Source organism: Talpa occidentalis, unplaced genomic scaffold (assembly GCF_014898055.3).
Source record: "Talpa occidentalis isolate TD23 unplaced genomic scaffold, MPIMG_talOcc4v2.1 talOcc4.10, whole genome shotgun sequence".
NCBI lineage: Eukaryota > Metazoa > Chordata > Mammalia > Eulipotyphla > Talpidae > Talpa > Talpa occidentalis.
Window position 1 is genome coordinate 26827798 of NW_023600993.1, and position 18048 is coordinate 26845845.

General features: G+C 35.5%; 1 protein-coding gene across 11 annotated transcripts in view; it reads right to left on the minus strand.

The window, feature by feature from the left end:
* Positions 1-18048, minus strand: part of LRRFIP2 (LRR binding FLII interacting protein 2) — a 96458-nt gene that overhangs the window by 12002 nt on the left and 66408 nt on the right. For 3 of the 11 annotated variants that reach the window (XM_054693083.1, XM_037526275.2, XM_037526313.2), the window contains 5 exons: positions 16663-16734; positions 11888-12058; positions 8456-8548; positions 423-524; positions 22-154 (listed from right to left, as the gene is read on the minus strand). In XM_054693083.1, the coding sequence (XP_054549058.1) occupies positions 22-154; positions 423-524; positions 8456-8548; positions 11888-12058; positions 16663-16734 (571 nt within the window). Of the gene's footprint in view, positions 1-21; positions 155-422; positions 525-6391; positions 6485-8455; positions 8549-11887; positions 12059-16662; positions 16735-18048 lie in introns of all 11 variants that reach the window. The other 8 variants (XM_037526286.2, XM_054693105.1, XM_037526294.2 and 5 more) reach the window with 6 other exon arrangements.

The window sequence follows — 18048 nt, forward strand, 5'->3', positions numbered from 1 at the left end:
AACATTTATCTAGCGTCTTACCTAGCGGTCCTTCTCCTGCTGATTCCAAAACCTGAGCAGCTTCCTGGGACACGACAGTGATGGCTCCAACTACAGGCTCATGATTGACGTCACCATTGGGAGTGCCATCAGGGATTATAACTAAGCCATGTTTCTGTGAGGAAGAAAAAGACCCATCACAAAAGACATCCCACACAGAAGCTGTATGTACTGTGAATTGACTCAACAATATGTTTACCACAGGTAAAACTGGTTAAAACCAGCTACATGGACTATAGCTTCATAGGAGAAATGACAAACCTACGAAATCTGGATTGAAGAATGAACACTGTGGTCTGCACTCAGACTACAAAGATGACAGGACAAAAGGAAGGAAGAGCAAAGCAGTGAGAGTTGTGAGCTCCAGGCTGCTGCTGACATACCTCTCCTGTCTTCACCGTCTCCTTCAGGTCAGCTAGCTCCTCTCGGAGTGAATCTCGCTCACTCCTAAGGCAGGCAATGTATTCTTTCTGTTTCTCTAGGGCCTGGTTTTAGACAGGGTAGGAAGGGAAAGAATGGCATAGAAAAAAGAGCAAGTGAAAGGTAGCAGAGAAGAACCTAATTCAAATAAACAAAGATAAAGGCAAGGAAGCATTAAAAGCTTGGAAACAAGCCATCAGATATGGGAAGAAATACAAAGTTATTTGGCTATTTATCTCTAAAGAGAGTTTTAACAGAAGCTGGTTAACTGTGCATAAATTTGGCAAATCATGCTTAACACATCAGGCAGGAAAACAAATCTTTCTTTTCCAGTCAATGAAAACAACAGGAAAAAGGAAGACGAAGACAGCTGTAATATTAAAATAAAGTTTTTCTTACTGACCTATAATTTCATTTGGTGAACCCCAAAACACATTTCAAATTTAGTTAAAATAGTTTATTCAATAATATGCTTGATGTTTTTAATAAAGAATGGTTCTGGAAAAAAAATAACCAATATACATAAGGTATTTTCATTAAATATTGGCTGTGGTGATTGTTCTCCAAATAGTATGGCTAAACATCCCTCAAATACCACTAAAAATAGCATATCTCCAAAAGGATCCTTAAATATCTTTTGTTAATTTAATTAAGTACAATTAAGAGTAGTTTGTTTTTCTGATATTCTTTTCAGATGTAAAGACAAAAATAAACACTGACTAAATACCATGGAGGTTGCCAAATGCGGGTTTCAAAATCAGGCTTTTGAGTCCTGGCACATACTTAACTTACCTAGGCCTCAGTTTCCTCATCTGAAAAGCATAAGTGATCATAGAAGCATCTAATGGGCATATAGTTTGAAATGTAAAATAGTGCAGTGCATAAGATGCCAGGAAAGGCTCAGGAAAAGCCAGCGAACATTTCCATTAGTATTTTCCCTGTCATTGCCTGAATCTCACAAATGTCAGAGCTAAGGAGGACAGTGCAGAAACAGGAACACACTTGGGTCATCAGTGTGTAATTGTTCTAGGTAATAAAATAACCCAGACTTCAAAACACATCCAAATTAAGCAGTTTCTGCAGGAACCTGACAGCTGGACTACTTTCACTACACGGAAGTTCATATACTTAATATTTTCTGCCAGCATTCCCACTAATCCAAGAAGTTTAAATAAAACAGGTAACTTTCCTCTCAGTTCACTGAGTGGGAACTTTTTAGTTACTGATTGCTGAATAGCTGGGCCACATTTTAAATGCTTATAGTTCTATTCTGCAAGCAAACTGAAAATAAGTAAATAAGGGGTGATACAACTACCGTCTGTGTGTAGCACTAGCTATATCACAGGCGCTGCTATACATACACTAATTTCTCCCTTAGCAATTGTTACATTTTTACATAAAATATCTCCCTTATATGCCCTGTATTATCTTACCCCTATTTCACAGAGCAGAAAACTGAGGCATAGAGAGGTTATATTTTTTTTGTCCAAAGTCACGGTAAATGACAAAGACAGAAAATGAATCCAGTTCTTTTTTTCAAAAGATACTTGCATACTCTTTCTACATCATAGCCCCATCCAGGCCACAATTAAGTTCCTTTATGTCATCCTAGATACTGCTAGAAAAGTAGTCCTTAGGGCAAGTCCTAATTTACCTAAACTGCAACATCAACATCAATTTTCTTTCAACAGTTTACATTCGCACTATGTGATGTGTCTAAAGTCTGCTTGTAAATTAATAATTTGAATTTCTAGCTTCATACACATTTACTCTAACACTTCCGCCCGATATTGACACTCCATTACACCAGTGATAATGTAACATTAGGACAAGAAAGCACAAGCAACACTTTGCCATCTGTTGACAATCACTTTAATATCTGCTGGGTCAGATATTTTGGTTACTGTTATCTGCACGCACAGTTACGCCATGCATCGACACACAAAACTGTGTCAGTGATTACCTTCACAACATGCTCTATGTAAACACTACCACTCAATATAAAAGACTACTTAGGAAAAGACCAATTTGAAACTAGGAATTCTAGCAAATGGAAGGACAAGCCATTTTTTCCTCATCCACATCTTATAACAGTGGATTTTATTTTTACATTTGGACCTTTTAATTTCAACTTCCCATAATTATGAAAGGGAAAATAAAGTATATGCTGTAAATTCTTCCAATTTACCACAAAGTTTGAAGACTACTGAAATACCTTCTAATTCAACAAAATGAATTCACACTGGATCTAAAATTCTCTGTATCACCCAATTAACTAACCACTAACTACCCTTATGTCTACATTCAATAATAGCTCCACAGTATTTCTTTTTTTTGGAGGGGGGTGAGGATAACAAGTACATGCTCAGAGAGATCTAAATAATTCTTTACCCCTAAACTACTCTCAAATTATAATGTCAAGACCTAAAAGATAGTATGTGCAGGGCCTCCCCAGTGGCGCAGCATTTGAGCGCTGGGCTGTGAAGCTGCCCGCAGCCTCTGCAGCGCCGGTTCAATCCCTGGCCACCAGTGAGGGTCCCACATGGCGTGCAGACTTCTTCTGCCGTGCCCGCTGCTCCCCTCAGCAGTGTTATTTTGTCAGTCTGCCTGTTCTGCTCCCCACTCTGGCTCTGGTGAATTCTCTCATCCTCCCGTGCTTCTGACTGTACCCAGTGCTTGTATAAATAAATAAATAAATCTTTAAAAAAAAAAAAAGAGGGTATGTGCAGCTGGCTGAACTTTTGGGGAATAGGTTAATTCTTTGTATAATTGCACAGGGGCATAAATATTTTTAGTCAGAATGGAAGTGAGTCTCAAGCTGGGTTATACAGATGTACAAGTCCTTCACATATACCTATTCTGTACCTGGTTCCTTGGTGCTTGGAACTGCACTGGGGCTAGAGGCATGGCCACTAGGCTCAAGAAGGAAAAATTAAAAATGTTGAACTTTAACATGAAAATAATGACCATGCTCCTTCGTGAGGTCATCAAATTTAAATCTTGAAAAGGAAGTTAGGGAAGAGTGATGTATTAGGTAGTCACTGATCATGTTGAAAATGTTTTTTGTTTTTTATTTTAAATCAAGGGAGGACCACTTCACACACTTTAAGGTGGCTGCTTCCTCCTCCCCACCCCCTCAAAAAAAACAAAACAAAACAGAAAAGAAGTGTTGGTAAAGATGTGGAGAAATTGGAATGTATGTGCAGTGCTGGTGGAACTATAAAATGGTACAGCTGTGGGCCTCCCCGGTGGCTCAGCGGTTGAGCGCTGGGTTGCGAAGCTGCCCGCGGCCTCTGCAGCGCCGGTTCGATCCCCGGCTGCTCCCCGGCCACCGGAGGAGGGTCCCACATGGCGCGCAGACCTCTCCTGCCGCCCGCTGCTCCCCTCAGCAGTGTACTTCGGTCCTTCTGCCTGCTCTGCTCCCCGCTCTGGCTTTGGTGAATTCTCTCACCCTCCCGCTTCTGACTGTACCCAGTGCATGTATAAACAAAACAAACAAACAAATAAATAAAGCATGCCTCTATTAAAAAAAAAAAAAATTTAAAAAAAATAAATAAAATAAAATGGTACAGCTGCTATTGAAGATAGTATGGCTATTCCTCAAAAACTTGAAAACAGAATTAACCATATAATCAGCAATTATACTTCCAGGTATATACCCAGAAGAAATGAAAGCAGGGATTCATAGAGATATTTATATTTGCACAATCATGTTCATAGCAGCATTAGTCACAAAAGTCAAAGGTGGAAGCAATTCAACTGGACACCAACAGATGAACAGACAGCCAAAATGTGGTCCATGTACACAAGGAACATTATTCAGTCATTAAAAAAAAAGGTCATTTTGATACATGTTAAGTGCCTGAAGCTTGAGAATATGGGCTAAGTGAAATATGCCAGTCAAAAAAGATAAATACTGTATGATTCTACTTACATGAAATAACTAATATAGAGGGATAAATGTAGAATGATGTTTGTCAGGGGTGAGGGGAGGAGGAACTCGGAAGTTGTTGGCATAGAGTATTGGTTATGCCAGATGAAGAGTTCTGTGCATGGATGATGGTGTCGTTAGTATAAAAATGTGAATGTACTTAATACCACCACATTTTACACTTAAAATGGCTAGAATGGTAAATTATGGTGAGGTAGAAAACACAGTTCCAAAGGGTCATATACTATGTGATTCTATTTATATAACCTTCTTACAGCAGCAAAATTAGAGAAATGAAAAACAGATCAATGGTTTCCAGAGCTTGGCACAGAGAAAGGGAAGCAGTAGACAGAGCTTCCAAAAGGACAATATTCTGGCAGTGATATGGTACTATAGTTTATAAGATGTTACATTTGGGGAAAACTGGTTAAAAGGCACAGAGGATATCTTTAAATTATTTCTTATAATTGCATATAATTCTACAGTTGCCTCAAAAATTTTTAATTTTTTAAAAAAGTCAAGGAAACACATATCACATAGAAAGAAGATGTTCACTAACTCAATAATACCATGAAAGTTAAAAATTCAAATAATTTATACCTTAACCACCAGCACCTGTTTTTTGTAGAAAACAAATTTTGTTTTATTTTGAATATCTATTTTATTAAACTGAGAGGTTTGGATTTTCTGCAGTGGGTCCAAAATAATGTTTAAAATGCTAACATAATTATACAAATTGAAGACTTGGACCTGCAGATTTAAGCTAAAGAAAATTATATAATCTAAGGTCTCAAAAGAAGCCCATTCTAGATAACCAGTTCTCACTAACAAGTTATCTACTTTATATCATATATTTTTTTCACATCTCATGTTATGTCACCCAAGTAAAGCTTCAAATAAAATCATAAATTTACACTCACAATTTCAAACTCCTAATAAAGTTGTTCATTTTGATCCCAGTAGAATTTTAGAAACAATATTTAAGTATAAGAAACTCTAAAAGGCAGTTTTATTTCTTTTAATCTTTGGTCTACCAAACTCTGAGGAAGTAATTTTCTTTTACATGTGTTTACTAATGAGAGGATAGGGTCCTTGGAAGTGTGAGAAGAACTGGACACTAAAACACCTGCAACAAAGGAGGGATGACCCAGAGGGTTCCATATCCAGACATATCTATAACAGGTGTTCTCAGGAATTTTTGCCAACTTTTCCCTACCCCCTCTAACCTTACACAGAACAAGATTTTCTCACTATATCCTTGGCCAAGGATTGCCATCTCACTGTTTCTCCAGCATAGCCATTCCCTGATAAGCCTACAGCCAAAGAGCCTATGCTGTGAGATGGGGCTGCTAGTCAAAGGCCACACAGGGTTAACCCATCGGCATTTTTTTAGCCTCCAGGGTACCTGGAATCTACCTGAAGGCTTAGCAAAAAAAGCACTGAAGACATTTTCTTTACCATGGCCTCTGCATTAGGGAGTTATGAGGTTATAATTAGAGATGACGTAAGAGTTTGGCAGCTATGTAAATCTTACATTCCTATCCACTTCTGTAATTAAACTGATTTTAATCGCTTCCTATTTTATTCACCAAGGATTTATGGGATGCTAATAACTTTTCTCTCCACCCCCACTCCTTAACCTCTTGTTTCTTATCCAAATTCTGGTAAGGTAAGGATATCAAATTACCCACAGAGTTTAAATTAAATGCCTGTGGCTGCTTCTGGGTAAGAATCCTAGAGGAATAAAGAGCAACTTCCTTGGAAAGTTACTACTTGTAAGTTTCACAAGCCCAGAGTGAACTGGAAAGAAGGGTTCTTTCCCAGCTTAAGATCAGGTTTTTACATAGAAGTTTTGTTCTGTCTTCTGCTTATTTGTATTTTACATTGCACAAATGCTCAAAAAGAATCAAAAGAACAGATTCCTAGGAATCTCTAAGTTAAATTCTATTGGTCTATTCCTCGCCAATGAGCTTTGCACCAACACCCAATTTTATCTCATACCCTAATGTTTTTATCTTTCCAAAGAATTGTCTCCTGGAGGTCAAACACCTCTTTTGTCATGGTGTCTATGTTCTGCTGCATGCGCTGATTCTCCTGCAGAGGAAGAGGGGGAAGACAAGTAACAAAGGAGCAAAAGAGAAAAGGGAGAATTCAAAGGGAGGAAAATGGAATTAAAATAAAATGGATAAAGCAACTTAACAAAAGGGGAAAGTTTGTGCTGAACAGGAAAAGCAAGAGTTGCTTGCTAAAAGGAAAAAACGACGTCCAGAGCCTTGGCGCCGGGACTCTCACTGGCTGGCCGCTACAACAGTGAGCAAGGGACTGGGAACAACTGTTCTAGCCACAGTTATGTGGCAGCAAGCCAGCTGGGGTTTCTGTGTGCACACTGCTCCATATGAGTATTCTTCCTTTGATAACTTTTTTCCAAACATGGAACAACTTACATTTCTAGAGAGGAAATTTAGATTTGCTATGAATAAATGATCCATATCATAGAGAACAAGTAGTAGTTTTGAGCTTTATTTTTATTTTTTAAAACAGAACTAAAAAAAATACTACCGGGTCATATCTCAGATTAACCACTTTCAATTTCTGTAATCTAAATCTATAAAAGCAAGGATATAACAACTTATAAAACTAGAAAACTTAGAAAAACTTAGAAAACTAGAAAAACTAGAATTTAGCATTTAGCAATTCTTAAACAACTGTCTGATTAGGAAATGATGACCAACTTATATCCTCTTATACTCAGCAGCTTGACTTTTATACATTATTGAAAGATTATTACTTACCTCTTACTTTCCCTGCTCATATATTTCTTATTTACCCTACCATATGAATCTCAGTTCCAAAGATCAAAAAGCATTATTTTGTCATGTTCTTTTTTTTTAGTTATGCATAACTTGGGTATCAACCTCTAAAAGATACTAATTCTAAATATAAAAATGGTCCCTAAAACTACATTTTTAAAAAGTTTTATACCTAACACCTGTGCTTTTAAAGAAACTTAAGTGACAAAGTAGAGAAATCAAGCATTACAATTCCTCTTAAATACAATCACTAATTAAAAACTATGATACTTAAAACAATTCTAACTGAAGCTATTGAATTTAAGAACCAGTTCCTAAAAACAACTGTATTATTCTTTTGAAATCATGAAAGGGAGAAAAAATACATCAGTGAGAAAAAGAAAGTAAGACATGGTTGGCTAACTGACATACAAAAAGGGAGAAGAACCCACATGTGCTAAAATACCAGCAGGATACAAAATTTGGACAATGTTCTTCTTGCCATATGGAAATGCATATAATTGGGAAACCTAAGAGAACCATGTAATCTGAAATATGCAAAGTTTTCCTTATCTGCATTTAGAATTCACAAGTTCTTCCTGCTTTCAACAGGCTGTGTTCAATTCAATTCTTCTTAAGAATAATGATAAGTAACACAAATCCGTACCTAAAAGTTATTACTTTCCCTCTACTGAATGATTTTTAAGTAAATTTACAGGGAAAGATAGTAAATGAGGCGGGGTTGTGGGGGAGAGGAGTAGAGAGAAAAAGAGAGAGGGTAAAAGAGAGGTGGGATCTGAGCAACCAGGAATTTGGATGAGCCAGGTATGGCCATGGCCAGACTCTGGAACCTCAGCATTGGCCAACCTTTGCCTATTGTACATAAAATGTTTAGGCAACTTCTTCTTTTTATTTAGGCACCTCAGAAATATATCTACCTGAGTGAAGACTGAAATTCAATTCCCAAAAGACAGCATTCACTATGATGCAAAGTATAATGTTACTCTATAATTTTTTCCTTTGACTAAATGTGTTTTGGAATGAAAGGCATTTACAGAAACTTCTGCTATGAAAAGGGGGAGTGTTTATAAGGTTCACAGTGTTAATTTTTTAAACCTTCCTTTATGTTTCCTTTTTGCAAAATTTTAGGGTAGAGCCAAATGTGAAGAGACTTACTGTGGCTTTAACTCCTTTCCCTTCTCAACATACACCCCCTTCTTCCCACTCAATGCATTTCTTTTCCCAAATAAGGCATTCTCATAGTTCACATACGTACCTCAATAAGCTCATCTCTTTGTCGAAGGCCTTCTTTAAGTTCATTCATCTTATGCTGCAGCACACTACACATATGTTTCTGCCTTTCTAACTCCTATTATTAAACAAATTATTAAAATCAGTCAACATATAATATGGTACACAACAAATTTGAATGCACTTAACACAAAAATATAGAGGTTAAAAAGCATGACCCTCTCTCCGAAAAATAACTGAACTACCAAATCATAGTAACTTAGGAAAATTCTGTGTTCTATGAAAAAGTTCAGAAAATTTTAAATTTTCATCACACAGGATTATGTACCTAGAAAACCCAAACTTAGCAATGGCAAAACTTCTATGTTCTATAAGCATGATATAGGGCCTCCTCTGGAGGCACAGCAGTTGAGTGCTGGGCTGCGAAGCTGCCTGCAGCCTCTGCAGTGCCGGTTCGATCCCTGGCCACTGGGGAGGGTCCCACATGGCTCGACAGACCTCTCCTGCCGCACCCACTGCTCCCCTCAGCAGTGTATTTCGTCAGTCTGCCTGTTCTGTTCCCCGCTCTGGCTCTGGTGAATTCTCTCACCCTCCTGCGCTTCTGACTGTACCCAGTACTTGCATAAATAAATAAATAAATAAATCTTTAAAGAAAAAAAAAAAATATCTCAAATCAGAGGGAAAGAAAAATTTATAATTAGTGATGCTGAAATAACTGCATATCCACACGGGAAAAAGACTATTGGAACCATATCTTACATCATTCACCAGAACAAAGCCCAATGGTCAAAGGTATACAGAAAGGATAAGGAGAAAAGGAGAGAGAGGGAGTATGGAGATTAAGGAGGAGGAAAGGGACAAGGAGAGGGAAGAGTAGGAAGGAGGGAGGGAGGGAAGGAGGAAATAGGAATAAAGAAAGAGATAGAAGATTAACTTCTTTGTATTGATTTGACTTCAGATCTATGTAAACATTTTGTGTAATTGTAAAACAAAACTAAATTTAAAAAGCAATTCCCGATGGTCGTAACCAAGTGTCCACCAACATGTACATAAACAATATAATGAAATGTGTATGTGACAGATATATACAGTAAACGTTATTCAGGAAGGAAATCCTGCCACATGTTACAACATGGATGAAACTTGGTAAGTGACTGGCTAAGTGAAATAAACCATTTACAGGAAAACAAATACCATGTATATGATTCCACCTAATCAAATTCATAGAGTCATAAGGTAGAATGAGAGTTGCCAGGAAGTGGAGAGAACATGAAATGGGATTGCTTTAATGGGGACACTGTTTCAGTTTTGCAAGATGTAAAGTTCTGGAGATCTGTTGTACAACAGTGTGAATATATTTGACATTATTGAAACTGCACCATTAAAATGGCTAAGGTGATAAGTTTTATGTGTTTTTAACCATTCATTAAGGTAAAAATAATTTTAAAATAAAAACTTAAAAGTAATTCTTAAGTATTTAAAATAAAACGTAGTGAATTTAACTATCCATTTAGTAGCAAAGGTACAAAGAGAGAAACTATTTTCAGTAACTTGAAAAAACAATAGTTGCACTATATATAAACTAGTGGCAAAATAACCACTGAACAAAACAAAACAAAAAGCTTTGAACTATTTCGTAGTTATATAGCATGTGGTAACACTGGTATTGCTATTCTGGGTAATGTGGGATAAAGCAATGAGAAGAGCATATAACATAATTACTATCATCCCCAGTGACTTTGAGAATTGGGTGTGGTAGTGAAGGAAAAAGTAGATATACACATGTAAAACAGAAGAGGCTAAGTAAAAACTCTAGAGTCCTGGATATGAACTGGAACCATCAGCATAAAATTATAATATACTTTCTTAAAAAAAAAATACCCACATACACATATCCTACATAATTCACTAAGAAAAAGTCTATTGCCAGTGACCAATTTGGTGGGAAGAGCACCCCTGGAACCCTCATGTCTCCACTGAAAAAGAACCAGGACTCACTGTACAAATGGCTGATTTCAGCTGTGGAGCAAGAAACGAAGAGGTGAGCCTGGAAACACCTTGTGCTGGGCAGCAAAAAAGGCACCTGAAACAATCAGGCGCCAGCCAAAATTACTTCAGCATTAACCTGAAGAGTTTCATATCTTATTCAGTAAGAACAAAAGCAACAATGATCAGAAAAGCTTGAATTCTAGACTTCATAATGATATTTTGTTTTGAATTGTTTTTTGTTTTTTTTTAATTTTAACTTTTTTAATTTTTTAAAATTTAAAAAAATATCTCTCATTTTTTAAAATTTATTTTTTTATATATTTGTTCTGAGCACAAGGGACTATGGTGATGGTTCACTGGTGCTATAGTTGTGGGAGCACTATGGGGACTACATGTGAAGACAGAACATAATATTTTAAAAACAAATAATTGATCACTATAAGAGGATGCTAAATAACCAAGTCCTTCTTTAAAAACTTTTAAATAAAGGAAAATAATAAGCCTTTTGCTCAACTTTCCTATGTAAATTATCCCATTAAAATAATGAGATGAATTTCTCATTAGAGATAGACTTATGCTAATAAATAAAACATAAAAGTGAAAAGAGAACTCACAGAATAGAAAATTTTTGTAAGTCATGTTTGTTATAAAAGATTTATATCTAAGATGCATAGAGTATTACAAGTCAATAGCAAAAAGATAGTTCAATTTTTAAAACAGGCAAAGAATCTGAAAAGATATTTTTCCAAGTAAGATATACAAATAGTTATTAAGCATATGAAATATTTTTAAAACATTGGTTATCAGAAAATGCAAATGTAAACTACACCTCTCTGGTGAATCACACCCTCCTGTCCCACCTCTGGCCTAGACTCCAGTTCTTATATGCATAAATAAAATAAATCTTTAGGAAAAATGGGCCATCTCACTGAAGATCTTTGGAGCTTTGTGGAGTTCCAATCAGTTATAACAGGAAGAAATCAGTAACTCACTGTAATTATCTCATTATGAGATAGAAAATAAAAGTTTAATTGTGCTCTATTTTCAGAAACTAGGGGTCATAAATTTTTCCTTCAGAAAATAAATTTCTTTTAAGTTAAAAAAGAAAAATATCTTACGTTTTGTCAAACAGGCCAGAGGGGTGTCTGTGTGTGTGTGTGTGTGTGTGTGTGTGTGTGTGTGTGTTGGGGTGGGGGCAGGTTAGGAGGATTCACCAGACAGAGTGGGGAGCAGAATAGGCAGATTGACTGAGATACACTGCTGCAGGGAGCAGCAGGTGAGACATGAGAGGTCTGCTGCGCCATGTGGGTCAGTTACCCGGCCAGGGATTGAGCTCATGCTGTAGATAGCTTCATAGTGCTGAGACTTAACCCCTGGCGCCACCAGGGAGGCCCAACCCCATAACTTTTATATAGCAGGGTTTTATTTGCTGACCCAAGAGAAAGGTGTGACACAGGTGAGCAATTACCTTTGATTTTTCTTCATTTTCTCTATAAAATTCTGCCATCTGTTCTTCCTGTTCTTCAATAACATCCTTGAGGGTATCTACTTGGTAGATCAAATTGTTCTTCTCGTTGTCTAATTGTGCATTGGAAACCATGGCTTTCTTGTATTTTTCTTCCACTTCTGACAAAGACTCCTAAATGAAAGTCAAAGTCATCTAAATATGTTCACTGCTTATATGCAATATAACAGGAAATTAAAGCACTGGCACAAACACACAAAGATGCATTTTTGCAAAATATAAGCAGTTTAGGAAATTCTTTGTTTAGTAACATGCACATAAAACAGGAAGACAGTAATAAGCCAATAATGCATTTATAAAAATTATATATATTCTCTGCTACCCAATAAAACAAGATTAAGTAGCAATGTTGCCTCTGAGCGATAAAGAGGTATACAAACAACATAGGGAGTCATCACTGTTTTCAGAAATGTTACTTTAGTAGTTTTTAACAAGAGCTGTTTGGTGTTCAGAATGCAGTCATTCAACAGAATATGGCCTCTTTATATAAGTAAACTGATACTCAGTGATTTTGCCACTTCCTATAAGTTTATTTTTAGACTTTCTTGCTCTGCATAATAATGGTAACATAAATTTGTAAATGTTTTTTCTAGTAACTACACAAATTTCAGTCATTTTAAATAAATAAAAAAATAATTAAATGATTACCTGAAAAAGAACATAAAATGCTTGAAATTTTATATATTTCAAAGTTCTCTGCCTAAAAGTAGCTTATAAGTATGCTTTTTAATAACTGTATCTAGTTTGATAGATCACTACTACCTGGTGACTGTTTCTAAGCTAAAAAAGAAAAATGTGTTTTTCTGATGGAATCACTTATGGAAATAAATTTTAAAAATACTAACACAATGTTTATCAGAGATCAATGAAACAGAACTGAGAGTTCAGAACCTTATAGTCATGCGCAATTGATTTTTGACAAGGGTGCCCAGAAAGCTTAATGGGAAAGAATCATTTTTCAAAAAGTGGTATTGGGGCAAATGAATATCCATATGCAAACAAAAACAAAAGAGTAAATCTTCATGACCTTGAATTAGGCAATAATTTCTTAGATCTGACACCAAAAACACTCTCAATGAAAGTAAAAATAGATTTCGTTAAAACTAAAAATTTTGAGCTACAAAAAAAAGCCATTCAAAAAGTAAAAAGAGAACCCACAGGAGGGAGGAAGTATTTGTAAATCTTTTATCTAATAAGAGACTTGTATCCAGAATATCTAAAGAACTTGTACAACTGAAAAATAAAAATTTAAGTTAATTTAAAAATGGGCAAGGATTTGAAAACATATTTTTTCAAAGAGTATATATAAGTGGCCAGTAAGCACACAAAAACATACTCAACATCATTAGTAATTAGGGAAATGAACATCAAAAAGACAATGAGATACCATTTCAGATCCACTAGGATGGCTATAATATGATTAAAAAAAAAAAGAAGAAGAACCAAAAACAATATAACAGGTATTGGTGAGGATATGGAAGAACTAGATGCCTCCTACATTGCTGGTGGGAAAGTAAAATAGTGCAACTGCTTTGGAAAAGTTTGGCAGCTCCTCAAAATGCTAAACACAGAATTACCATATGTCCCAGCAATTCCATTTCTAGGTATCTATCTACCCAAGAGAAACGGAAAGATAAGTCTATACAAAAACATGTATACAAATGTCTATGACAGCATTATTTTAATAGGCAAAAACTAGAAACCCATATATCGACCAAGCAATGAATGCATAAAATGTGATAAAACTATACATTAGAATATTACTTCACCATTAAAAAAATTACATATATACACACACATATATTAATATGTTATAAAATAGATGAATCTTGGAAACATGCTAAATGAAAAGTCAATCAAAAAAGGCAAAAACATTGCATATGATTCCATTGCATATGATTCTGAACATATGAAATATCCAGAATAGGCAAATCCATAAAGAAAGTAGACTGGAGATTACCTAGGGCTGAGTGGGAGAGAGGAGTCAGGAATGAATTAGTATGTGATATCTTTTTAGGGTAATGAAGATGTTTTAAACTTGGGTCATGGTGATGGCTGTACAACTTTGTGACTATGCTAAAAAAACCAGTGAATTGTATACTTTAAATGGGTAAATATTATGGTATGTGAATAGTATCTCAACATATATACACACATACACTTAATGCTTCATAAACCTGAAGCATGCTAACAGGCAACATTTATACTAGTATTGGTAATAAATATAATCAAAATAAAGAATATAAGCAAACTCAATTAGTAGTATCTTAATATAAAACAACAGAGTTTAAATGATTCTGATCCATTTCAGAAGCTAACAGCAAAGAACAAGTTCTCCTCACAACTCAGTCCCAGATAAAATGGGTCATAACTGCTTAAATGCCATAATCTAAGAGACTCAATCTGTAGAAACAAGGATAGAAATATCTAACACAACAAATTTAACATAAAATTTGTGAAATGTGGTCTTTGTTAAATAATAGGCCACAGATAACTTTTAAATTTAAGTATTAAGATAGTTTAAATTATTTTACTCTAACTACATGTTTTCTATATGACTGGAAACCTGGACTTTGCTTTAGTGTCTGAAGAGGAGATTTTATTGTTGTAAAAATAATATAAGAATTATTTTATTAATTCACTTGTGAAGAATAATCAGTTCTCAGAATTCTGTGAAATTTTAGTTAGCTATGTATTTCATCTTTTAAAAAATGTATTTAAACTATTATTTATTTCTTACGTATTTTAAATTTGTTAAACAAATATGACCAAAAATGATGGAGGAAATTTTATTATTTAAAAAATTTACTTACCACCATAAAAAAAAAAAAGGATTTGGATATGTCATATCACAATGTTTGGATTATCAATCAGATCATTTTTCTTGTACTTAAGAGTCATTTCAAGGATAGTTAATAGCTATCTGCGGTCTGAAAACAAGTTCAGTTATGCTGACCATGAACTAAGAAAATGGGTTTTATCTATTCAATTTAATTTGTTCTTTCATATTCTTTAAAGAATACAATAGTAGATATAAAAGGTAAGAGAAAAAAATACTTAGAAGCAAATAAGCAGGGCCTCCCGGATGGCGCAAGGCGTTGAGTGCAGTGCTGTGAAGCAGTCCGCAGCCTCTGCAATGCGAGTTCAATCCCCGGCCAGGGAGCTACCCACATGGCACAGCAGACCTCTCCTGACTCGCCCACTGCTCCCCTTAGCAGTGTAGTTTGGACTATCTGCCTATTTTGTTCCCTGCTCTGTCTCTGGTGAATCCTCTCACCTCCCACACCTCTGGCCTGTACTCCAGTTCTTGTATGCATAAATAAATAAATCTTAAAAAAAAAGAAAAGCAAATAAGCAAGTCTCTGAGTCACACTTGTTTTCCGAATACATTGTTACATGAGACTTTAATGAGTAAATTTATTTAATGTACAAGATTTAGTCCCTTGAGTGTAGGTAAAAGTCAAATCTCTTAAACTTTAAAAGGAGTATTAAATCCTGAAGATCAGAGCAATAACACTAAATGAGCACATCAGCATACTATACTGAGTCTATAATTCTCCTGATATTACAGACAACCTCATGTTGCCTATCAGCAGCTTCCAGGCTTCCCTCATGGACACTTTCCATAGGCTTCCCTCATGGACACTGCCCATGCTTCTTGGTACTGAGCCTTAATTTTAAGTTCTGTGTGGACCATAAACCCCTGAATGAAGGTTTTGGCTGGTAACTAGGCTGCTTCAAGTCATGCCAGTGAAGCTGATGAAAGTCTTGTCCATTCAGTCCAAAGGCCCTTTGGGGTCTATCCTAAGTCACCTTTCTAAATGCCTTGCTTATACTTTTCTAGAGGACTGGTGTATAGTTTTGTTTCAAATAGGGACAGGCATGTGTTACGAGGAGCTTTTAGTATCCTCATATTAGGCTTCATAATAAATATCATATGTAATAATATTATGAATGCATTGTAAATATAATAAATATTATTATATACTAGGTTTCATAATAAAACATACATTTCACAATAATAATAAAACATGTAAAAGAGAGCAAGATAATCTGGTGCTACTACAACCAAAATGCTTGGTTTATATGTACACTTATATTGAAACCTGGTAACCATTCTTACTAGGAAAAGATAAGACTCATTTAAATGTACCTCCAAATTCTTTAAGGCATTAAATCTATGTAACCCTTCTGACCTATAGGTAAAAAATATCTAAACAAAAGAAAACACAGGTTTTATGCTGAGTGCTCTCATAAATATTATAAGTGCTCTCATAAATAGTTCTTCTTTCTGCCTTTAATGTAGGCTGAATTTGGTGATAGAAATAGACAATACTTTAATTTCTACTTAGAGGAATAGTATGGCCTAATTTTCATTAAAAAAAAACTCTTCGAATTACTTTTAGGTGTTTGCTCAATTTAATTTTGTTTGTCTAAAACACAAGGGCCATGCAAGTATTTATTTTACAAGGTTCAAAAACTGTAAGGTATAATATCTTTTTTTGAATATTCTCAAAACTATACTAAAGATTTAAACATAAGCAGAGAAGAGATTGAAAGTTTGCCTTTCCTATGCATTGCAGGTTAAGCACATGCTTGAAAGACAAACATTGTTAGTAAAGCTATGTGCAGTGGGGTTAATATAACTTGTGAAACCACCATTACCAACACTTCTGCATACAGACAGCATGCTTGGACTGCAGAATGAGCCCTGATACCTTTAGTTCTTTAAGTCCCTGCATGTATCTCCCTTCTACATCCTGTATCTGGTCCTTAAGGTCATAGATATCCTGCAGGACATAGGAATGAACCATTGCATAAAACCATGTACAAACAGATATTAAGTCTCAATGGATTCCGATGAAAATGTGATTTTTCTCCATTTAGTCAAAGTATACAAATGTAACTCTTACTCCAAATGACTGAAAAGGGCAAAACAGGTCAGATGACAGTGAGGCTGGATAAGATCTGTAGTAATTGATCTAAAGTGTTAAAATATTTTCTGTCATTAAATCCTACTGAACTAGATTAGCAAATGGGAATAGGGCTATACATGAGAAAAAGTTAAAACTATAACATTTTTAATACAATTTTGTTTACATTTTATAAGTAATTTAAGTAATTTTTAGCATAATACTTTACCTAGAGCTAGCAAAATCAGTAGTAAATTAATTATAAGCAGCAAATTTTACTGATATGCATAAGTTTTAAAGACTGTAATAAATGGATATAACTTGGTTACTGACCAAAATTAATTTGGAAAAAAGAAAGCAGAGGGAGGGAATATCAATATACTTCAAACACAATGTCAAATGATATAGTCTATCTTGAGGACACTATTTAAATGATGAGAAAAGCTTTTGCTCCAAGTGTTATAGTGTTATTATACTCTTTAGGGGAAAAAATAAAGGTCAATTTTTAAATGGAAAATATCGTTTCTTTTGTACCTGACTCTGCTACATAGGGTCTATTCCAGATGCCTGATGGGAAGTAACTGCCCTATGGCCCTAAATACAATTTTGCAATTACAGGTGAGATAAATTACCAAAGACTGATAAGACACATTTTAGATATTATACTCTTCTATCCCTTTGTTCCCACCTTGGTAGGCTTATCTGTATTTTACTCATTCATTTATTCAACAGACACTTATGGAGAATTTATGAAGAACTCAGGAACAGGATACAAAGGTCTCATTTTCTTCAAAGGAGCCATTCTTTCAAAGAAATACAAATAACTGGCAAGAGGTATGATGTCTCAGGCTGTAAGGCCTTCTCCCCTGGTTATTTGCCCGACTTCCTATTCTACTGTCACTGCCACTTTTCTATCCTCTCCTAATCTCCAGTCTACATTTTCAAGATACCTCTTCCACAAACCAAACTCCTGCTACCTGGCCTACAATCTTATTAATGTGATACCTACCTCTACCTCCTCCTCTACTATGTCAACGGAAATGAACCTCTAAATCGGGCAGGTCCATTCAAAGCCCCAGACATTCTTCTCACCCACTCAAGCACTTTGCTCATCAGTTATCCTTCTCCTTCCTCAACCTTCAGACTCTTTTCTCTACTGGCTCAATCCCACCTTTAAAAGAAACAAAAACC